Source organism: Chanodichthys erythropterus, chromosome 4 (assembly GCF_024489055.1).
Source record: "Chanodichthys erythropterus isolate Z2021 chromosome 4, ASM2448905v1, whole genome shotgun sequence".
Classification (NCBI taxonomy): Eukaryota; Metazoa; Chordata; class Actinopteri; order Cypriniformes; family Xenocyprididae; genus Chanodichthys; species Chanodichthys erythropterus.
The window spans coordinates 9,150,018-9,175,000 of NC_090224.1; the positions used below are offsets into that span (position 1 = coordinate 9,150,018).

Here is a 24,983-nt window from a genome sequence, read left to right on the forward strand (position 1 = left end):
AAGAAATATTTCTTGAGCACCAAATCTGCATGTTAGAAAGATTTCTGAAAACTGGTACATAAACAAGTATTTTAAATTGTAATAATGTTTTGTGCGAATTATGGGTGTAACTTCTGTTGAAATGTAAACAATCAGTGAAATGTTCGCTCTACGAATGCAATAATACACTTTTATTTAAAAACTGGGCATTCAACCATCGAACATTAAAATGAAATTTAAAAGTGTAAAAGTATCAACAAAGCACTTTTAAAAGACCATGTATAACTCTAAAAGCGAGATTATTTCCGCAGCAATATTACGAAAGTGTTAAATATCACTATAGTAATATATATCTGTATTATGTAACATACGTTGCCTTAATCAAAAATGTTCATTAACTTTAGCATTGTGTGATAATATTTCAAAGTTCTTTCATTTTGAGATAATAAATTGTATTTACCTACTTTAGAAACATCTAGTAAACACTGCTAATATGATTAGAACAAATACATTTTAAAGCATCCATGTGAAAAACTTGGAAAGAGACGTGAGGATTTAGGGAGAAAAACAAGAGATTCTATGCGCAATTCAGTTAATTACTAATGGGATATATCATTAAATAAATCAGGAAAACGGACCACAAATGCACAGTATGTGTCTTTTTCATACTGTTACAGCTCAATACACTTGAAAAAAATAATCAGGAGGAAAAGAAAGCAGCAACTGAAAAGACCTCTTGCCATAGATATTCTTGTGATACTATGTCACATTTAAATACCAAGCATTACGTTATTCCCATGACGTCTGAAAATAGTACATTTATAGCTCATTCAGTCAAACTCACACAAAATGATTATTTGTAGTGCAAGCTTATAACTTGAAATTATTAATTTCAGTCTTTTTGAATCAAAGTTCCCCAAACCAGAAATATCACCCATAATTCAAAACACAGTAGGCTCATCAGGAAAAATGTGGATAGAACTCTGTGATGAGCAGGGCGGGGCTGAGAGCCAAGGGCGTGGAGCAAGGCCGGAGGAGCGATGGCTAATGAGTGACACCTGTGAGTCACACCGGTCTCGAGTCCCACAGAGGAGCTCCGGAAATATATAAGGATGAGGAACGACAGTAGAAGACGAGAATGGACCGGGCTCCGCTCCCGCAGCTCTCGGCCCCGCCCTGCTCATCACAAACTCAGTCTAGCAATAGAAGACTAGTGGTGTGTCTCAGTCTGCTCCGTGGTTCACTACCAAGTACACTAAGCTCATTCATTCTCAGAATATGTAATTGTTTTAAGTGTATCATTATAAAGTGATTCACAATGTTGGCAACTAGGGTGCAGAATGATACACTGCATAGATCTTCATTCAATATAAACCGTGATGCATTATGGCCACATGTACTGCATGACCAGTATAGTAATCCATAGTTCACAGTCTGTATTTTTCATAATAAACATATTCTTTTATCATCTATGATCTGTCTCTCGTGCAGTTCAATGCGGTTCATAACCATCCCTGCTACAGACATCATTGCCCTTTTACTCTTCCTTTTACAGTAGCTCAGATTGTAGATGGAGGTCAGGCTAATTGATGCTTCTTTTCTCCAGATGGAGGTGGATGCGGCCGAGAAGCGTCATCGAACACGATCTAAAGGTGTGCGAGGTACAGCGCACTCACATGGTATTAGCTGCAGTCTCAACCTACGGTCAAATCCATTTCCCCTCTTTCAATCCATAACTGAGTCTTTTTATTGCCTTTCACGAATTATCACTGACGTCAGTAGTGATGAACAGGGACTATTGATTGGACAGGTGAAGCAGGATCTATGAGGCTGGAAAATTAGTCTGCTCATAATAATATGATTCCATTGTGTCATGAAGCTCATGTTGAGATGTTTCCTCACTAATTGTTTCTCTCTTTTTTTTCTTTCTTTTTTTGTAGTTGCCGTGGAGGCTGCACAAGAGCTGTTCAGGTCAGTCTGTATACAGTATGGGAATCATCAATTAAACTCACCATGCAATACAGTTTACAACCTATTAATTTTCATAATGTGATGTTTTTCTGAGTGAAACTGGATATTGAAGGTGAAGCAAGGTATTGAATTTTGATATACACTGCTGTTGAAAGTATATAAGTTAAATCAATTCAAGTATCAATTTAATGCATCTTTGTTGCATAAAAGTATTCATTTCTTAAAAAAAAAAAAATCTTACATACTCCAAACCTTTGAATAGTGGATTTTATTATTAAGATAATTTTAAGACCAGAAATGCGTATTAAGAAAGTAAATACGGTTGATTTGTTGTATCTCACCTCGCAGTTTCTGTCTTTAAAGACTAAAACAGGTGTATGACACATTTGTGAATTTCTGTTCAAGGTGGCATCAAAGTGTAATTTTGCTAATTAATATATTTTTAATATAATTTATTCAATATAGCAAGTACTACAGGCAGAACCTAAATAGTCCTTTCAGTGAAATTGCCTTCAGTGAGAACATATGATTCTCCCAATTAGTATTAGTAAATATCCCTGCACCCCTAATGAAATCATGCATCATGATGAGAGTGAATTGTCTGTTTTTCCTTCAGGGCAGCGAGTCGTTTTACTCATATCTGCCTGTCACTTTTCCCCCTGCATATCTTTCCCTTAAGCACAATTTACAGGCCTCCTAAATGGCAGTATTTTCCTCATTAGGAATGGTTTAACACCCACGCTGTTGTTAAAAAAGACTCTTTTTTTATTTTGTGGCGATGTGTCCAATTACAATGACAGCGGCAAGGACACAAGGGTGTGTGACTCTGTGAGTGTGTTATGACCGGTTTTCCAGAGGCACCTCTACCATGTCATCTTTATTATGGTATTAGACCAAGTAGAGAAGTGAAATTCCCTCTGTTCTCTCTCTCTCTCCTTCTCAATCATCAGGCCAATCTGCTTCATCAGCAGGTCCAGGCCTGTAGCTGCAGGCATCTTTAACACCAGTTACACTCACTGATGGGTCACCAGCTTGATCAGACACCGATCCCTAGCCAACATTATCAAGGGGAGATGCAACTCTTGTGCTAGGCTAGACATGTTCCCACTTAATTTCTTACTCTTTTACAAAATTTTAAGCTTAAAATAGCTTCAGGTTTAAAATATGCATTGTTAAACAATAATTGGTATTTTTAATACATGTGATAGTAAAGCTGAATTTTCAGTCTTTGGTGTCACATGATCCTTCAGAAATCATTCTGATATGCTGATTTGGTGCTCAAGAAGCTTTTCTTATTATAATCAATGTTAAATACAGTTTAACATTGCTGCTTAATTTATTTTGATGAAACAAATAAATAATTTATTTGAAATAGACATTTTTTGTAACAATTTAAATGTCTTTACTGTCACTTTTGATCCGTTTAAACCTGTGGTGCTCTTTGGTCAGTTTTGACTGAAAATTTTTACATTTTGTTTTGGTTTTTTTTTTAGAATTTTTTACTTCATCGGAATGGTATGAAACTTGGTAAAGGTTTTGGCATTTGCTATGTGAACACACACACACACAAATCATGGACGTGATTCGAAAAGTTTAAATGGTTCTGAAAAAAATAGTCACACTTTTGCTCCTCGCATTGGAAATGAATGGGAGACTAATTTGATCCAGTGAAAACTTTTGGTACTGCGGCCAAACAAAATCATACCGAAAGCCCATTTTTTGAGATACCAAGGTCAAATTTGGAGCATAACTTGTTTAGATTTATGGCTTTGATTTTCTTGCAGTTTTAGAGTAAAACATGTGTTTGAAAAGATATATTTCATATAAAAATTGAAAATAGTATTTTTGTGCATTTTTCATAGCAATAAATGTAAAAATCTTTAACGTTTTTTAAGTTAACTTTTTTAAACTTTTTTCACTTCAGCAATAATTTGCCAAGTGGCATCTTTAAAAAGAGACCAAAATTAAGTCTGTGCTCTAAAGCATTCAAAATTTATGACAATTTAAGTTGGAATGTTCATTTTCAGGTCCATGCTCAAAAAGTGAATAAATGGATTAAAACTACCATAAAATCCCCTAAAAATACAAAATATTAAATAAAAAACATTATCGGACTAAAACATTCATTTCATTGAAATTAAAAAAAAATTGGTCACCAATGTCCTTGCTGAATAAAAGTATTTTAAAAAATTTTACTCATCCCAAACATTTGAATGGGAATGTACAGATCCGATTGTACATGAATATAAATAATAAAAAATTTGTACATTTTCTAGAATGCACAATACAAGCAGTTGCGCTGCTGCTTCGCTTTCACAGTGTTTGTGCATCTGAAACAGGCCTCACATTTCAGTACTGGTAGAACCACTGCCAGTCAAGTAAGTGCTTAATGAATACTTTAGGCAATCGGTGACACTGTAACTAATCTGGCTAGTTTTATGTTAATGACTCAGATACTGGTTTGCTGGTCTGACCCTTTGCTCAAGCGGAGCAGAAGTTCGAACGTTGGATGTTTTCCCTTATGGCTTTTAACTGGCTGTGGATGTAAATGGAGCAGCCAGAGAGCGATATACAATATGAAATATGAAATATGGAGCCTGGTGAGTCATCGGCCTGGAGGACACTGGGAGCTCTCTAAATCTGTAATGAAGGCTGATGTGCTACGGTTCGAACATAGTCAGCAAAAACAAGCGTACGCGTGTGTCTGTGCATGTGTGACGTCAGCCTTGTATTAATTATTTCTCTTGTCTGCAGCTGTCCCACACCTGGGTGTGATGGTAGTGGACATGTCAGCGGCAAATACGCCAGACACAGGAGGTAAGAACTGACCTCTCATTTATATGAATGTGTGCCCATCCATCTGAAAGTCTCTTTACGGCTGCAAGAATGAAGGCTCTTAGCCACTTACAGAAAAGCTCAAGACCAATAGCAAAATTATGTCAATTGAATTTGAATTGGGCCTTTTTCTTTTCTTTATATACATCCTTTTACCAGCAAAAAGCTGTGAAAGGGAAGATAAAAGATGTGAGACTGCAGTGAACTAGAGCTGGTGTTTACTAAAGTTAAGCATTTTAACAAAGTATGATATGTTTTCTGGATTGCTAAAGGACTGAACAATATTCTAATGGAATGACTTACTTCAGAGCACTTAGCATCAGCATTAGGAGTTTTTGCTTTGTAGCCGCAACCTTACCTCTTTAAACATAGCTGTTGTAGACTTAAAGGGATAGTTCACTCAAATCCATGGTTTAATCCATGGACACAATCAATTTATATGATAAACAGATATAATGTAGGCTTTTATTCACATTTAACGGTGATCAATGCACATAGAGCTCATCAAATATAATAAATTAAAGCTCAAACATGGTTGCTTGAAGCACAGGAACCAATAAGGTTTGTTCTCACATACAGTTGCGCACTCATTTACAATATTTGATGAGCAGTATGTATGTATTATATGTTGTTCATCATATGAAACAATTGTGTCTCTTCAGAAGACTTGGATTTAAACTGCTCAAATCATATGGATTTCTTTTAAGATTTAGTTAGATTTGTTACCTGAATTCAAACTGAATTAATAAAATAAACTTAAAATCTTTAAGTTGATTTACCCTAATGATTGACTAAACCAACACTAAAATATAAGTCAATTTAACTCAATGTATATGAGTTTACAGTACTCATACTTATTGGTTTTAAAACTTAAATGGTTTACGGCAGTCGGTTTCCTCAAATGGTTTGAGTTACTGTAACTTATGGGGTTTTACAGTGTCTGATCTCTTTATCAAATTTTTGAAGCATCAAAGTTTTGTTTGAATGGTCTTTGAATGAGGTTTCATTAAAAATATCTTCTTTTGTGTTTTGAAGATGACCAAGTTATGGGTGAGAGTGAATAAATGATGACAGAATTTTTATTTTTGGGTGAAGTGTCCCTTTAAAAACAGATGTAAATGGACAACGAGTCACACTGCGATATCTAACTCTCATTAGCATACATCGGGAATATGTGGAGGCTATCTGATGACAGGCGCGACATCATTTATATTGTAATCAGCTTGTTAAACGTCTTAGCAGGATTGTTCTGTTTGTTTCTTCTTTGACAAAAAGCCTTTTTAAGGACGAATTGTGGAAGGAATACAAATGGCACCGTTTCACTAACAGGCAACTTGAGATAATTAATCGTTATACTTTAACAATGATATAAATGATATGGTTTAAAAATATGTAGGTTTTCGTTATGCTGGCACCAATTTCCTCACATAGCTAGGAAGCTAATATCATCTGATTTGACAACTGTTGTCAAAGTCACTCTCAGTCTGTTCCACTTCCATGTTTAACAGTCTCTCCTCTTGATGCTATTTACTGTACCTCAGAAGAAAGATACAAAACAAGAAAGGCAGAACAGAAAAGATTGATGGATACGTCTACTGTGTCACCTCATCAGCCAAGCCCTGTGAACCACCAACCAGAATTGCATTTCTGCAACAGACAAATGGTACCTCCAGCAGACCTCTCACTGAAAACGCAGGGAGAGGGCGAGAGAGTGATGAATTACCCCCAAATGAGAGGGTGGGGAGAGAACGGCGCTCCGACTGTGCTGTCAGAGCATGCTAACATTTGGGGGGCATTTGTTGGAACATTGTGAGAATGGAAGGGTTGTAATGAGGACACTGCGTTACCTGTGCAGGCTATGCAGTGTCTGCCGCCCTTTACCACTCCATTAAAAAGTAATAATGACAAAACAACAACAGTGTTTGTCTCCTGCGGCATACATTGGGTTATATCACAGCAGAGGTTCGCACCCCTAATGTATGGCTGCTCTGATGGGGGTCTGAACTGATGTAATGTATACATTGTAGGTTTTTGTATTGTAATGGCTTCTCAGGGCAAAGTATCATAAACCGATGTGTACATCAGACTTTTCCAGTTCATAATATACACACATATAATGCACAAAAATGTGCAAAAATTGCACCTTCGGGGGAACAACAGCTTATCTTGGAGGTAGCTAAAGGGACAACTTTGTACCTTACTTACCATGAAAAGGTTCATATTAATATGTACATTAAGGATGCATATTACCACTCTGAGGTACTAATATGCACCTTTTAGGGGTAGATAACGTACAAAGTAAGCTTAACCCCAGGTTAATGTCGATCTAAACAGCGCTTTGAAAGGATTAGTCCACTTTCAAATAAAAATTTCCTGATAATTTACTCACCCCCATGTCATTCAAAATGTCCATGTCTTTCTTTCGTCTGTTGAAAAGAAATTAAGGTTTTTGATGAAAACATTCCAGGAATATTCTTCTTATAGTGGACTTCAATGGACTCCAAATGGTTGAAGGTCAAAATTAGTTTCAGTGCAGCTTCAAAGGGCTTTAAACGATACCAGACGAGGAATAAGGGTCTTATCTAGCGAAACAATCGGTCATTTTCTTAAAAAAAATACAAATTTATATGCTTCGTAAACACAAATAATCGCCTTTGCAAGTGCTTCGCCATTCCGCCTTCCGTATTCTTCAAAAAGTTTATGCTGTATGTCCTAGCCAGTGTTTCTCAAACTGGGGTACGCGTACCCCTGGGTGTACGTGAGGTGACAAAAGGGGGTACGCGAACAAAATGCGGAGTAGTTAATTTAACTCTACCAAACCTTAAATAATATTAAAACCGAGCATGTATTTCTAACTGGCAAAATGCCGTAAATCCATTACATTTAATTAAATTACCTCATGTTTTGCAGTCTAAAATGACTGCATCCACACAAGCAGCATGCATATGATAGATTGTGTGCAGTCTGCTGCCTTAAATCGCGCTAAATTACTGCCGTTCTCGACAATGCACCTTTGTAAAAGTGGGGATTTAGCATTTGCATGAAGAACAAATATAGACACAGTGGATTAATATCAATTTAAAACTCAAACTTTCTTCGATACAAAAACATACCTTGTGTGAGTTCTTGTATTTAATGTTGATAACGAGGGAGAATGCAATTGTACCCAAATATCCACATGACTGCAAACGTGCATTATTATACAACAGGTCAAAAAACAAAACGTACATTTTAAACACAGTACTGTCAGTATTTACTCTGTCTATTTTGCAACGAAAAAATATTTCTAACGAAAACCAGAGCAGAACTACAACACACGAATGCGGCTTTGAACGAATCGTGAGAGTCAATGATTCAATGATTCATTCACAGCCACTTGCTGAATGAATGACTCGATGACTCACTCGTGAAAACAGTGACTTGCTGCCACCTACTGGCGGTTTTAGTTTAATATTTAAAAGTATCACTTCGTTTTACCATCATTGCATATTTCTCTATTAAACATTTTTTATTTAAAACATTATTTATTTTATAAAGTTATTCATACACTCTAAAAAATACTAGGTTAAAAACAACCCAAGCTGGGTAAAATATGGATAAACCCAGCAGGTTGGGTTAAAAGGCACCTATTATGCCCTCTTTCACATGATGTAATATAAGTCTCTGGTCTGGTCAAGTTTCAGCTTAAAATACCCCACAAATTTGCCCCCATTTGGGGGTGAGCAAAAACATGCCTTTTACTATATAGCTGGCTAAAAAAATAAATCCAAAATTGGTTGAAAGAAATGGCTGGGTAAAAGCAACCCAATCCCTGGTTTTGTCCATATTTAACCCAGCAGTTTTGAGAGTGTAAATGTAAAAATATGCACTGGAAAATCAATTTAGGGGGCAAATATTGTCCCTTAATGGAAAAGGTGTGACTGCAGTCAAAGTGGAAGAGAGGGGGTACACGGAAGGATGGGAATTCCTTCAGGGGGTACTCCACGCTAAAAAGTTTGAGAACCACTGTCCTACGCCTTCCCTATTTTACTTACAGACAAAAAAGGAACTGGTGCCGCGTTCGTTCCGTAAGTTGAATAGTCACATTAGCAAAATTCCAGCAAAATTTTGTTGGCAAAAAAGGCCTACTGCAATAGTGTAGAGATGCATGAAGAACAGCTCACACTGAAGTCAGTTTCAAACCACGCATCTTTCTGTTGATCAATGCTGCAAATTTGTATGGGGAAATTTTTATTTTTCACCCTCTCGTGAAACTCGCGAGAATTCCTTTAGAAACGAACAACGGAAAATGTGTCTTCACCTCAACTCATTTATTGAAATGAATAAAGACATCATTATAATTAGATGACATAAGTAGTCGCCCAGTAGTCGTACCTGATTTGAAAAGCAAAGTAGGCAAATTAAGTTTTTTTTTATAATTATTGATCCCAAAAAGTAGTTTAGAAATTTCTTGTCACTTTAATGGCTGCTACTCCCCTGCAATGGACCAATGGTGTTGCATTCACGTTAAAATGTTAGAAATAACATGTGTGACGAGAAAATGTACCATTTTCTCGTCATCTAAAAATACCCACCTTTACAACCTCAGTGATGCATACCCTTCCTGAAAACATGTTATCTGCACATTCTCCATTTTAATGTATCCCTTTTAGCAAACGCAGAGGCTTGTAATAAGAGGATGTGTCAGTACAGGTGTGACTGCTATGATTTTAACAGGGTTCAGTAATTGCTTTGTGCAAATCATGTTTAGTACCCCTTCTCTCTCTTTCTCTTTCTTTATTTCTTTCTTTCTTTCTCTCCTCCTCCTCCTCCTCTCCATCTGTGACTCTTTCTCGTTCCACTTTCCTATTTTCTATTCCTCTCTGCGCTCCTCCTCCTTTTTATCTTCCCTACATCCAGGCTCTTTGTTCCTCTACCTTTCCCTTACTCCTTCAGCTCTCTTTCCATCCCTCTTTCCAGTCTTCTTTCTCCTCCTCCCTCCTTCCCTCCCTTTCTGATGGATGACTCACATAGGCTAAAGCCCAGGGCTGTATAATTCAGGGCTTGACAGGTAGCACTCACTAAAAGAATAGGAACTGAGCCAAGAGCTGGTGGCAGCGGCCAGAGAATGGTATAGCCGTATGCTCGCTTGCTCATGCTGTCTCCCTCTCTCTTTCTCTCTCTCTCTCTCTCTCTCATTTTTTTCCCATCAATATAACACCCGGCTTGCTTTCCTTGCTCTACACAAGTCTGGCCTCTCCTCCATTGTGGTAGCCAAAGTGCAAAGATTTTCCAGCATTGTGTTTTCCATCAGAAAAACAAAGAAACTATGTATATGCAGTGTTTTGTAAGGGAATATGTGAAGTGTGAATGGCTTAAGAAGGAAAAAGCAAGTTGTACTAAAGCTGGTGGGAGAAACAATAAAAAAAAAAATCTAAACATTCTAGGGAAGGATATATTTCTGATAATAAACACAACTGAGTTTACAAACCTTGTCTTGACAAGTTAAATTTTTTTTTTTTTTTTTTTTGGAAATGAGGTGACATGGAGAAAAATCTGCTCTTAAAGCGTAAGATTCGATTCCGTTTGGACACATTGTTTTCACTGAGAAATATTCTGAATGACTATTGAGAAAGGAACATTGAGTTAGTTACGCCTTTGCTCTCAAACAGATGTTTGGTTGCGTCATAAATTGCCATTCATAAAAATTCACATTAGTTAAAATAAAACAGATGTATTTAATGTCAAAAGATGTTTAAATCGAAGAGGGAACACCTTAACAGCTTCGAGATGATGTCTGAATTTTTGAACATACCATAGCATATTTTTAGAGCTGGCATCTCCATTTTTAGTATTTTTTTATGAATAGGGAATAGTTCCATTTTTAAATATTAGGTCAAAAAATAGGAGTCTGTGCATCAGTTACTTAAGATCCACTTATGTGATATGCTATTTGCACTAATGGAGTGTTTTATCAACATTAATGTCTTTTGGGTTGAATAGAAGTCAATGGAACTATGACCACAGACTTTCGATTGTTGAGACGGAGCTGCTGATGGATCCCTTTGTCTTTTTCTTTCTCAAGAATTTATTGAGATTTTGCATGATGGACGCTTACAGACGGCATTCATTTATAGCCTTTGGCCATAATTTACACCTTCATTCTATGTAGCAGGGAGGAATCATATTTGTGCGCCGGTAACTCACCAGCAGCATGCAAACAGATGGGCTCTGGACTGTGTGGGCGGCACATGCAGTTTTGTCCTCTGTCTTCTCTTCTCACTCACTCGTTTTTTTTGATGGGTCTTCGGAATGCAGTCTATGCGGTCTGTTGGCTTCATGCTCGTCAAGTCATTCTAAATGATCTGTTCTATACATGCCGAGGGCTTGTTTGTTATCTGTGAGGGATTTGTAATTCGCCCAAACTGTTAATTCAACTGTGAGGCTGAGCCAGATGTCTCTTTCATGTACTATAGTCAGACAGCGATAAACATTATACAACAGGATATTTCAAACTTTTTTTGAACCATGGACCCATTTTATAACCCCAGAGTGTTCACTTGCAAGCATTACAAATAACATATATGAATTTCTTGTGTGGAATCTACAATACGTCAATACGTCTAGAGTACGGAATGATACAAGTTTTAAGTCTTTTTAAGTTTTATTAAGTGTTAATAATGAAATTATGTGTTTTTTATCATCAATTAACACTGCTTTTGTCATGTTTTACGAGATGGACAAAATTTGTCACCAAAAAAGTCATTCAGTTTAACCAAAATTTCGGTTTTACCAAATTATACTTTTGGTTATACCGAATGATGATATTTTCAAAAAATGCTAACAGGCTGATATCTAGCTAGCAAAAGGACAATCAAACATTTTATATTTAGTACAAGTTTTTAAAATATTACAACATTTTCGGTTGTACCGAATGACCTGATGTTTAGAGACATGCGTATGAGAAAGTGAAAACATGAATTTTTCAAATAGTTAAAAGAGAGTTAGTTAATTTGTTTCACAACTATGTGGTCCTTTGCAGGTGTCTAAATGATGTCACATCCATGATACAGACCGCATTACTTGATCCAAAATGGTCCCTTTATATTGGTTACTCCGAATGACATCAATGAAATTCATTTTTCTGGACATTCTTTCTCATAACAAAGCGACGACTTCTACACATAATATTAATACCATTTTGCACTATGTTAATATATGATGTTATAAAATCAGGCCAGAATAAAAAACATTTATTACATTTTAAGATATTTTTATCACAAATGAAATGGCTGTACTGGCCTTTGGACGGTTAAACCGAATGACCATTTGACACTTCAAAATCTTTAAAATACCTTTATATGCAGCAAAATATAATTAAAACCTTTTGGATTCGATAAAAGAGATCTAGTTGTACTACATTACATACTTTGGATGTCATATCTTTGTTTTTTATTATTATTAAAGCCTTGAAATCCGTCACGTCATTGACCCGTCTATAGATTTTCAATCAACTTTGCAATCTTGTATTCTCAAATACAGCTTTTGTGTTTGAATATTTCATATTGAAATATTTTGTAACCTCTGACAAAGTTCATTTTATATTGCAGTCAGTTCTGGTTCTCGAAAATTTGATTGGCTGAGCGTTCCAAGAATTTTGATATATAGTCCACTCTGGGGCTTTTCATTTGTTTCACTCCATTTGCTTCTTTTTGCACCTCTCAGACAGACTGTCTGTATGTGGATTTGTTTTTTTCAGTGACTCATTCTGCAGGTTACATTGATACACCAGTAGGTGGCACAACTTACCGTCTTTGTGTGTGAGTCATTGGTTCAATAACATTCAGGCTTGCTATATTCGGAGCATAGTACTAGCACAGATATGCTAAAAATAGTAAGGGTAGCATACTAATATGCGGTTCTGAATTCAGCAGCTGTCTTCATGAGTGAGTTGTTGAATCATTCATTCAAATAATTCATTCATTAACAATGATTCATTCAGGAACTAAACAAGTGACTGACTGAATTCAGAATAGCAGGCCTAATAGCATACTACCCTAACCATGTATATCTTTTTATCATACAAATAGTAAAAGTAGTATGCTAGTATACTGTTCGAAATTCAGCAGCTGTCTGTCATTATCAGTCAGTCATTGAATCAAGCGATTTCTTCCGTAACTGATTCATTCAGGAACAAAACAAGTGATTGACTGAATTCGGAATAGCATACTATTTGACTGTTTCTGCCTTCAAATGGCAGAAAAAATAAGAAAAGTATGTTTCTATTCTATTCTAAGTTCACTAATTTGATTCATTAAAAACACTGATTCATTCCGGAAAAAAACCTGACCTTTATGAATGATTCTTAGTGAATAGTTGTTTATGCATACACATGGTGTACATCTGTTGTGTCTTTTCTTTTTTGTCAGATTTATAAATATTTTTGCTTTTGAATATAACACATTACATTTTGAAGATTTAAGAAAAAGAGAAATTTATAGAAAAAATACAGTTGCACTCTTTTGTATTGCTTGCAGTGCAATATTTAATTCAGACATTTTCTTCCACAGACCCCTTGGCTATTTGAGACAGACCCCAGTTTGCAATACAAGTTTCTGATGTGCATCTGTGCGATCTTAACCCATGCAACACGTCTTATGACATGAATGGCCACTGGATAATTACTAAGAGAGCTACTTTTCCCATTGAATGAATCCTGAGGTCAACACCCAGTTATAAGTTTCCAATCTCTCCTCACTGTATCTCATTCTCATCCATATGATATCTCACGTAGATCTGAACCTGTGTGAATGGCGGTATTATGCCTCGGAAGAACACGGCGAGATGTAAAACCTCACTCCAGGGTCAGACTTCACGAGTCTCTGCGGTAAATTGAAACCGCCAAGGACATAATCACCGCAAACAGCCTCTCAGTGTGTGTGGTAGTGTGATTGTGCGCTGTGTTTTTAGGCAGAAGGGGACCGGGCTCCGCAGTGACAGAGAAGGCAACTGAGCTGCAGAGACAGAAAGAGCCCTGCAGAATGCACAACACCAGCACCTCCTTTGTTCTGCTTTTTGGGAGGGCGCAGAATGAAGGGAGGTTAGCTGGGAGATGTCTGTCAGGCACAGAATCACTGATCTCTCTCTCTCTCTCTCTCTCTCACTCTGTCTGTCTGCTCAAATGGCAAATCCCACTCCTGAGGGGGAGATCACCATGGTGACAGCGCCTTGCCACGCATGCCTGTGGATGCTGCAGTGTAGGAGCGCAGAGGAGCCGCATGCTCCTATGGCAACTCCAACACGAACAGCCAGCTGTAGCTGCTGAATTCGCCTACACGGCCCTATAGTGTCACACTCCGTAAGACCATACCTGGTGCCAAAGCAGCTAGAATCGACAATAGACCACAGCCTGAACATGCCCTTGGTATTCAGGCCAATTTAAACCAAAGAGCATTTCTGTTGGCTAATCTAAGGTCACTAATTGTAACAGAATGACAATTTGAAGTCTTTTAATTAAAAAGTAATCGCATGTTTTTAGAAACAGACAGAGAAATTATTCTCGTTCATCATTCCGGCACTTTGAGAGCAATATTTGCTCTATTATTATGACGGTTGCTGTGGAAATGATGGTCTGGGCTAATATTCTGGCCATTGCTGGTATTAGTCAAGTTCATCAGAGGATTTGTCCACCAGGAGCTGTCTGACTGAAGTCATTATTTCTCCCGGCAGTTCTGAAAGGCTCGCAGATCTCTCTCTCTCTTTCTCTCGCCCGTAATTACCTTAGTCCCACTCAAAGCTTGCCTCTGCCGCTCCCGTATTCAAATGTGGTTTAATTACCTGTGGAATTTTAATTGGCATGGCCTGCCAGTGGGAAACGCGAAGGTGTCCAAGGTCATTCCGAGTCGTTCGCGAAAAGCTCTCACCCACACAGACGACGCTGGCTGGCTGCCCGCACAACACGCCATCACATAGAAGCGCAGGCTCTATAACCAGCACCTGCTTTAACAATAAAACAATAAAGAGAAAATGGGTACCTCACACTAACTGGACTCGAGCATTGTAGGGTTATGAGGTTAAATATTTTTATTGTTAGTACTGTGAAATCATAATTTATGATTATGATTTTAAAAGAACAGATTTTAAGGATTGGAATTCCTTTAATCTGTGCAATAAGCATTCCAATTCTTATTTTGCTTGGTTATTTTTATTTTTTTTATTTTTTTATTTTTTTGTGGTGACAATCATAGGTGTAATAATTCACTATTGAAAAATAGCTTTTAATGTAAAATTGCATTTTGATGCAAATCAAATTGTTGAAAATTAACTGAAAAATATTTATCATAATGTTTTTTTATAATTATAAAAAAAAAATCATAATTGTATTGATATTTAATTGTTAACATTTAAGTTTTGACTTGTAATGATTAAAGTGCCAAATATTATTTATGTTATGTTGTTATGCATATATGTTATGTTGTTTTTATTAATTTGATCCTGTCTTTTGCAAATTATCCCAATTAACCACTATAGTGGTTACTGATACCAACTGCAGATTTGTTATAGTAAGAGTAATTATAACAAGTATGGTACATTATTGTTTTAAACATTGGTACCAAGCCTTGTGAATCATCAAGCAGTCGAGCACAGACTTATATTGCCAGAAGTCCTTGGTCTGCTGGTGCTGATTTGTGCACGTTAAGGCAGTATCAGAGGATGAGGAAGATAACTGCCTGCAAAAGGGATTTGAATCTTGAACATTTTACAGTCCGTTGAGCCCTGACCAAGCGCAAGAGCCACAAGAACAGGTTATAAAAACACATCTCACGCTTTTATTGTCCTCTCATCATTCAAAATGTGTGTGAGTGTGTGTAAAGGCTTGCTTTTCTGATTCTAGGCAACCCAGTTTATATCTACAAAGCCTCACTCTGATGTGAATCTCAACTCCCAATTGCTAACTGAGCTGATGGTTTGAGGTTATGACTTAAAGGAAGCTCGAGGATAAGGTTAAATGAATAAAAGTATTAGCAAGAAATATTGTTTGAAAATAGACCCTCTACGTTCTGTTCAAAAAATCCCATATATATATATATATATATATATATATATATATATATATATATATATATATATATATATATATATATTAGTGCTGTCAAACAGTTATTCACGATTAATCACATCCAAAATAAAAGTATATATATATATATATACACAGTATATGACCTGGACCACCAAAGCTGAATAAATAAGCTTTCAATTGACGTATGTTTTGTTAGGATAGGATAATATTTGGCCAAAATACAACTATTTGAAAATCTGGAATCTGAGGGTAGAAAAAATCAAAATATTGAGAAAATCGCCTTTAAAGTTGTCCAAATGAAGTCCTTAGCAATGCATATCCACTCACAAGAATACATTTTTATATATATTTACGGTAGGGCATTTACAAAATATCTTCATGGAACATGATCTTTGCTTAATATCTTAATGATTTTTGGCATAAAAGAAAAATCTAAGTTTTAACCCCTACAATGTATTGTTTGCTATTTCTACAGACACTCTAAAAAATGATGTGTTAAAAATAACCCAAGTTGGGTTAAATATGGTAAAAACCCAGCAGGTTGGGTTAAAGGACACCTATTATGCCCTCTTTCACAAGATGAAGTATAAGTCTTTGGTCTGGTCAAGTTTCAGCTTAAAATACCCCACAATTTGCCCCTATTTGGGGGTGAGCAAAAGCCTTTTACTATATGACCATATTGCTGGCTAAAAAAATAAATCCAAAATTGGTTGAAAAAAATGGCTGGGTGAAAACAACCCAATCCCTGGCCTTGTCCATATTTAACCCAGCATTTTTTAGAGTGAATATACAATTCCAACTTATGACTGGTTTTGTGGTCCAGGGTCAAATTTAAATATGTTTAAAATTAGATAATGAAAGAAATGCATTAAAGATTTTTTTTTTTTTGCTTCAGTAATAATTTTCTGTAGAAGCCAGATTATCTTTAGAAACACAGTGTTTACAACACATTATCAGAGATAATTATCATTATCACATCACTGAATAAGTCAAAAACTCACAATTTTGGTAAAAATAATAAAAAAAAAAAAATCATCATAAAGCCACAAATAAACCTTTTTTTTGTATGAAGACTGAATCGTTTATTCTTTGGATGCCACATTCAGACCACATACATTTGCTGTTTTAGTGGAATTAAAGTGGAATTTCTCAAAAACCTAATGATTATTATGGGATTTGAATAATTGAGGACTAAGGCTAGAATGGGCTTTGCCTTGTTTATATTTTGGAGGATGAGTCTCATAAACGAGTCTTGGCGGTTTAGAAGTAGCACTGCCTTGTGGGACCAGAGTTCAAGCAACACACGCATTTACATGAATAAATGTGCCAGTGGTTATTAATGCTTTGTTGTGTCTTAAACAATTCTAATACTTCTTATCTCTGAGGGCTGAGCTTTGGCACAGACACACTTCACACATTCAAGGTAATTTTTCAGAACTGTAGCTCATAATTCTCTGGGTTTTTGTTTTCTTTTTGTTGTGCAGTGTTTATGGATGCCCCTTGGCTAAGAAAAGGAAAACCCAAGAGAAACCTCCACAGGAGCCAGCTTCCAAACGCCGTCCATTTCTAACTATGGTTGATGGAGAGCCCACCGTGTATGAAAGCTATGAGCCAGAGGCCATGGAGGAGGGAGAAGACAGGGAACAGGAAGTAGAGGAAGTGGAAGAAGAAGAAGAGGAAGGGGAAGAGGAAGGGGACGATGAAGAAGAAGAGTGCTCAGATGACAATGAGGAACCAGGAGAGGAAGAAGAGGATGAGGAAGAGGAAGATGGAGAAGTGGAGAGAGAGGAGATAGAGGAGATCGAGCAAATGGAGGAAGAGGTAGAAGAAGATGAGGAAGTGGTGGAGGAGGATGGGGATGATGAAGAGCAGGAAGATGACGAAGAGGAGGACGATGAAGATGATCATGAGGAAGAGGATTACTATGAAAATCAGAGTCATCAGCAAGGTAAGCAATGTTATCTGATTTATTGCATATTCTGAACATTCTTATAACCATGGAAACAAAAAACATGAATTGAACATTCATAAATAACATAATGAGAACATTAGGTAAATGTTCGTAGAACACAAAAGTGTCAGCTGGAGAGACTTGTATATGCACACACATATGTTTATACAGTAAATATATTATTCTGTCACGAAACACTGGATGGCACAGGATAATAGGTCCTTTAACTCAATCTCACATCAATATCTATAGGACACAGCTGATTGGTTCCAGCTGTATAGCTAGCTTAGCAGTAACATTGCCTTAGCAGTGCAGCACGCTTCAGAAACCCTCCACCTTCCCCAGCTCCACCTGTATAGATCTGACACTGGTAATTTGTGTATGCTATATTGTAAATACTGTATGTATGTGTAAAAAAAATGTATGATTTTTATGATCTTATGACATGATCTCAAGCCTGATAACGTTGAAAAAACGTTCTCTTCATGTTATTGAAAGAACTTAAAGAGAATCAAAAGAGAATCTTTACAGAATATTAGCCAAAGTTCTGAGAATGTTCCCTGTTAGCTAATCCCAGGTAACACGTTTATGTTCTAAGAATGTTATGAAAACGTGCTGAAAGTTCCATAAATGTTCAAAATGTCCAGGTTTATATGAACATTATAGAAAATGTTACCAGAGTAGGAAATTTAATATTTAGAATCTACAGAAAGACATATAGTTGCTCTGACACACAGAATGCTACATGAAACATGAATCAAGGGCAGCTTATTGTAGGTCAACCGGCATTTCAAAGTATAATTGACGGAATATGCAGTCATTAAAGTCAATGTTTTATTTCCTAAATTGCCTGTTTTCATTTCAAGTCATGCAGTATATGTAATTTGCTGAATCACAATGAAATCTACATACACCCTGCAGAGAATGGCCGGCCCTCACCATCCTAATTAATGTGGATTTTACAGCAAGGAACAATCCAACTCCCCTTTCGAAATTGAGGGAAAGCAGATGTGACTGCTTCCTTAGTATGCATCTCACCCTCATTCCATGGTGTCCTCAATCGCTTGTGACAGTGCTTCCAGAGTAATAGAGAGAAGAGGCTCTCTGAGTTATTAACTTTGGCCCCCCTCCACACATGCACGCCGCTGTCCCGGAGGTGTCAAATACACTCAGCCCCCCCACCCCTCCCCGGTGAAAATGGGCTCCTCCTGAGGATATTTCTGGCTCTAGAAACAGAGCACCTCATCCTCTGCTTATCCCTGCAGTCTCATCCGCCTCTGTCCCAAATACTAGCAACACTAAAATCTTTTCAGTACAATTGAGAGGCTTTCAGAGCAGCCTGTGCTGCTTACATGTTATGGAACATAAATATGCTTTGTGAAGCATTTAAAATGCTGCCTGATGATTCATGTACCACTTACCATACTGCAGTTTCTCTAAAATGCATGCGTTTCTTTTGCGGAATACTCAAATATATTTCAGTGGCATAGTGGCAGTTACCATCTTACTAAACTGCATTTGATTATTTAAATCAATTTGTACCTGTGTCATCGAGCTGTACGTGAAACCCTGGCGTGACATTTGTCTTAGATTTGCTGCATCAATGCTATCGCTCATGAGACGTTACATTTTCATAATGATAGTGTTCAGGCGGCTTCAGATTATAGAGAGGACTGACATTTCGTTTGTCAATTTATCTCGCCGCACAAGCCGCTTTCTTTTGAAATGAGGTGAAAGGCCCTAGTGCGCAACATATTTGAGGAGGTATTTTCGGAGCGGTTTAGAAAATGCCTACAAATCTTCATGCAAATTCCTTGTTTTGTTCTCTTTTCTCTACAGACGACAATTATTCCAGTGGTGGACAATCAAAATCCAATCAAACAGTTGAGAAGGACAATAACAATAACAACAACATGAACATGAACAATGAGGAGTATGAGAATTATGACGAGCTGGTGGCCAAGTCCCTCCTCAACCTGGGTAAAATCGCAGAGGATGCCGCCTACCAGGCCATGACTGAATCAGAGATGAACAGCAATTCCTCCAACAGTGCAGGTGAGGATGACGACGAGGACGAGGATGATGGGAGCGAACAAGGAGGCCATAAGGGAGAGTTGAGCGTTGACTTGGATAGCGATGTGGTACGCGAGACTGTGGACTCCCTGAAGCTTCTGGCCCAGGGACATGGGGCCGTGCTGCCTGACGAGGGATACGCGGATGGCGGGACTGGGGATACCGGCCCAGTCGGCCATGCTAACGGACGGGGCCAGACGGAGGAGAGCGAGGAGGAAGTGTGTCTCAGTAGCCTGGAGTGTCTACGCAACCAGTGCTTCGACTTGGCCCGCAAACTTAGCGAGACCCAAACGTCCGAGCGGCCCACGATGGAGCACCAAGGTCACCAGGCCTTGCAGCACCAGGCCGAGCAGCAGCAGCAGCAGCATCTGCATCCGCATCAGCCGCCAATGCATCACATGCCCAGGTATGATAGCTGCCAGATGGACCAGCACAGACCCCTTGAGAGGAACTACTCAGACATGGTCAATCTGATGAAGTTGGAAGAACAGCTCAGCCCCGCTTCAAGAGGCTACCCATCTAGCTGCGCTCAGGAAGGGGATGAGGACACTACATCAGTGGCTTCCGAACGTTCAGATGAAGCTTTCGACATGACTAAAGGCAACCTGTCACTGCTGGAAAAGGCCATTGCTCTCGAATCTGAGCGTGCCAAGGTTATGCGAGACAGAATGGCATCAGAACAGATGGTGGCTCGGAGGGACAATCAGCGCCTTCATGGAGAGCACAGCCCAAGGCAGAGCAGCAGTGCAGAAGAACGCAAGGCACGACTCCATCATGATGGCGCAAAAAGAGCATATTACCCTAAAGGTAAAAATAAAACTTCTAATGAGATTTTGCATTACTGCAGAGATTTCAGTAGCTGCTTCCCCTTTATTATCAAGTTTATGGAATTTGGAAGCCATATTCTGCCACTGAGGAAACAAATAAAAATGGTTATTCTGGTAATTTCTCACAACTGTGAGAAATAAAGTCACAATTGTGCGATATAAAGTCAAAATTTCCTTATTTTTTCCCTATAATTGTACCTTTAAATCTCACAATATGACATTATGTATCACAATTGTGACTTTATACTGTATCTCACAATGTGGCTTCATATCTCACAATTGCGGCTTTATTTCTCCTAATTGTGGTTTTATTTCTCCTAATTGGCATATTATATTTCATGATGCGACTTTATATATTCCAGTGTGATGTTTTATTTTTATTTTTTTTTACATTTTCTCACAATAACCAGTTTTATTTTTTCACTTTGTCACAATTGTGAGATATAAAGTCAGCATTTCCTTTTTTATTTCTTTATTCCTGGTAATTGTGACTTTAAATCTCACAATGTGACAGCATATATCTAATTTGCGGCTTTATTCCTCCTAATTGTGATATATTTCAGAATGCAACTTCATCCCCCGGTTTCACTGACAAGGCTTAAGCTAGTCCCAGACTAAAACGCATATTTGAGCTGTTTTAACTGAAAGCAACTTGCACTGACGTATCTTAAAATATGTCAGTGCCATTGATTTGTATCAAGATGCACACCAGTAATGTTTTTTCCAAGGCACATTTATAAAAGCTACTTAAATGTCCTAATTGAACTAAAGCGTAATCCTGGCTTAATCTAAGCCCTGTCTGTGAAACCAGGTTCATATCTCTAAATGTGAGATATATTCCATTCTGAATTATTATTTCTTATTGTAAACATTTTTGCACACATAACAGAATTCTATTTTATTCTGATATGGAATTGAATGAGTGTATTTGTTTCCATAAATGGGTGTATTTGCACAAATTTTCTCGTCCTGAAAGCTGTTGCAGCATTTGTTCTCCAGTGTCTTGGGTCACTTAACATTCCGTCACACACTGCGCCGATGACATTGATGACTATGGGGTCACTTTGGTGAGACAGAAACATTTTTGGGGCTTGTTTTAAACACTCAGGTCTCCCTGGTAGCAACTTCCATAATGACAACAGCTTATGTTGCTAAAATAGGTTGACATGGTAACATCAGAGACTTACCTTGTCAGGCATGAGTAATGGCAATCTGCATGGCCTGTTAGGAAAGCAAATCTCATCCCTTGGATCCCATACATGGTTTATAACTTAAAATCCTTCCCAATCCGCACCAACTACCTTTGGGATTGAGCCATCTTCTCTGATATATGCAAATATTAGCAATCAGAAACTACAGGAGCATATCAATATCACATTTAACAAACAGTGGTTATGGTGTTGAGGATTCTCAGATCACCTGCAGTTACCCAACTTAACTGCTTTCTTCCTATCTAGTATTTGAAAAGGTTCATCATTTTGTCTCTGCTCTGAAGGCGCTACTTCGTATGTTTCATTACCCTCCATTTGCTCAATTTGCACTATGGTTTCCATTAAAGATAGTGTCTTTGTGCTTCCTGTCGCAGTTTGCTGTTGTTTTGCAGTGCACGACCACAGCAAGTCGGAGGGTCGTGTAATTATAGAATTACACCACGTTTTCACACCTCGTCTCCAGAAAGTATTCTTGGCTCTAATTATTGGAGCGTCGTTATTAAACATGTCGAGTGATCTCACTGTTCTGACTGACAGGGTGCATTATTATTGCATGCTTGTGGAGTTTTACAGCAGTTATTTTTGGCTAATTAAAGAGGGAAAGATTTTACAAATGTGTTTTCTTAGCTAAACCGATTTGACTAACATAGAACGCATTTACTGCACATTCCACAACTTTCTTGATCAGCCAATGGGCGCTATGATGGTTCTCTATTGTCATTTGCTGGTTTTCCCTTTTTGGTCTCATGCTAGAAACCACACACCGCATGAACCAGAACCAGTGAAAGCTGAACAGAAAGCGGTTTTCACTTGTAAGCTAATAATGGAGAACTGAACTGCTATAGTGGAAACATTTTTTAACAGCATGGATTTGAATATCAATATCAATGAACATCTTGGATGGAGTAAAATGTCTATGTAGAATAAAATGCTGTGAGATGAAAACATTGATATGTTTATGTGTATAATGTATATTTCATTATACTCTGATACTTAGTTCCTCACAATGTTCATTTTATGTTTTCCTATGCCGTAAGGTGGTTGTAAAATCAGTTTTTCTTTCTTAATGCACAGAATTGTATATTCCATATTTCTGAAATCGTTTAGAATGGTAGAGATTGTTATGATAATCACCCAGACATATTTATGTATGTACAGTATATATGTGGGTCATATGTTTTTGTCCAAAGGCCTTAATAATAATAAAAAACAAAGATATGACATCCAAAGTATGTAAGGTAGTACAACTAAATTTCTTTCATTGAATCCAAAAGGTTTTAATTATATAGCCTCCCCAGAGTGGACTATATATCATAATTATTGGAACGCTCAGCCAATCAAATTTTCGAGAACCAGAACTGACTGCAATATAAAATGAACTTTGTCACAGGTTATAAAATATTTCAATATGAAATATTCAAACACAAAAGCTGTATTTGAGAATACAAGATTGCAAAGTTGATTGAAAATCTGTAGACAGGTCAATGACATAACAGGTCTCAAGGCCTTAATAATAATGAAAAACAAAGATATGACATCCAAAGTATGTAAGGTAGTACAACTAGATCTCTTTTATCGAATCCAGAAGGTTTTAATTATATTTTGCTGCATATAAAGGTATTTTAAAGATTTTGAAGTGTCAAATGGTCATTCGGTTTAACCGTCCAAAGACCAGTAGAGCCATTTCATTTGTGATTAAAATCTTGAAATGTAATATATATTTTTTATTATGGCATGATTTTATAACATCATATATTAACATAGTGCAAAATGGTATTAAAATTATGTGTAGAAGTCGTCGCTTTGTTATGAGAAAAATTGTCTGGAAAAATTAATTTAATTGATGTCATTTGGAATAACCAATATAAAGGGACCATTTTGGATCAAGTCATGTGGTCAGTATCCTGTGACAGGATCTGACATCATTTAGACACCTGCAAATGACCACATGGTTGTGAAGCAAAGTAACTAACTTTCTTTTAACTATTTGAAAAATTCATGTTTTCACTTTCTCATACGCATGTCCCTAAACATCAGGTCATTCGGTACAACCGCTATAAAACATGGAAAATGTTGTAATATTTTAAAAACTTGTACTAAATACAAAATGTTTAATTGTCCTTTCGCTTGCTAGCTAGCAAGCTAACTAGCTAGATATCAGCCTGTCAGCATTGTTCGAAAATATTCTCATTCGGTATAACCAAAAGTGTAATTCGGAATTTTTGTTAAACTGAATGACTTTTTTCGTGACAAATTTTGTAAAAAATGACAAAAGCAGTGTTAATTGATTATAAAAACCACATAATCTCATTGTTAACACTTAATAAAACTTCAAAATGAATTATATCTCCATTATGTTTTTGTTTTTTTGTTTTACACTTTTAAAAACCTTATTCGCCTTTGACCCATGTATGTATGTATGTATGTATGTATGATATGTTGCTATTATATTATATTATATTATATTATATTATATTATATTATATTATATTATATTATATTATATTATATTATATTATATTATATTATATTATATATATTATTATAATATACAAATGTCATTATATTTAGAATTGCCATCTTACTTACCGATACAGAGAACACAAACACAAAATTAATGATTCATAAGCTATTCCAATAGGCCACTTATGTTTATTATTTTTGCACTTATAGCTCAATATGTTTTATAATTTAATATTTATATATTTCAAATTATTATGAGAATATTTATTTTTATAAAGTTATCTCCAGTAATGTAGATGATATTTTGTCTTGCTGTAGAGCAAAATTAAAATGTTAATTATTAGGTATTTTGACAATATTAAACTTAGTTTTGCAAAGTATTGCTTATCAGTAAAAAAACCAAAAAAACATTACTACATATTCTGAATTCTTCAGTAGACAAATAAGTAGACAAAATTAATTGAAATTAATGATGTAGATCTTTGTGTTATTGTCTGACTAATGAAATTCTTCTGTGCTGTGACAGTTTGATTTTTTTGAATTACAATCCAGTAAATTCTGTCATTCTGATTCAAATCAGGGCAGCCAATTCATAAATTTAGAATTTCGCAGAA

At 36.7% G+C, this 24,983-nt stretch overlaps 1 protein-coding gene across 2 annotated transcripts in view; it reads left to right on the forward strand.

Moving 5' to 3' along the window:
* Nucleotides 1–1,585: 1,585 nt before the first annotated feature.
* The window catches only part of myt1la (myelin transcription factor 1-like, a), a 42,176-nt gene continuing 18,778 nt past the window's right edge, over nt 1,586–24,983 (forward strand). For both annotated transcript variants that reach the window (XM_067383067.1, XM_067383068.1), the window contains exons 1-5: nt 1,586–1,640; nt 1,920–1,950; nt 4,705–4,767; nt 17,329–17,792; nt 19,680–20,675. In XM_067383067.1, coding sequence (XP_067239168.1) covers nt 1,586–1,640; nt 1,920–1,950; nt 4,705–4,767; nt 17,329–17,792; nt 19,680–20,675 — 1,609 coding nt within the window. The remainder of the gene's footprint in view (nt 1,641–1,919; nt 1,951–4,704; nt 4,768–17,328; nt 17,793–19,679; nt 20,676–24,983) is intronic.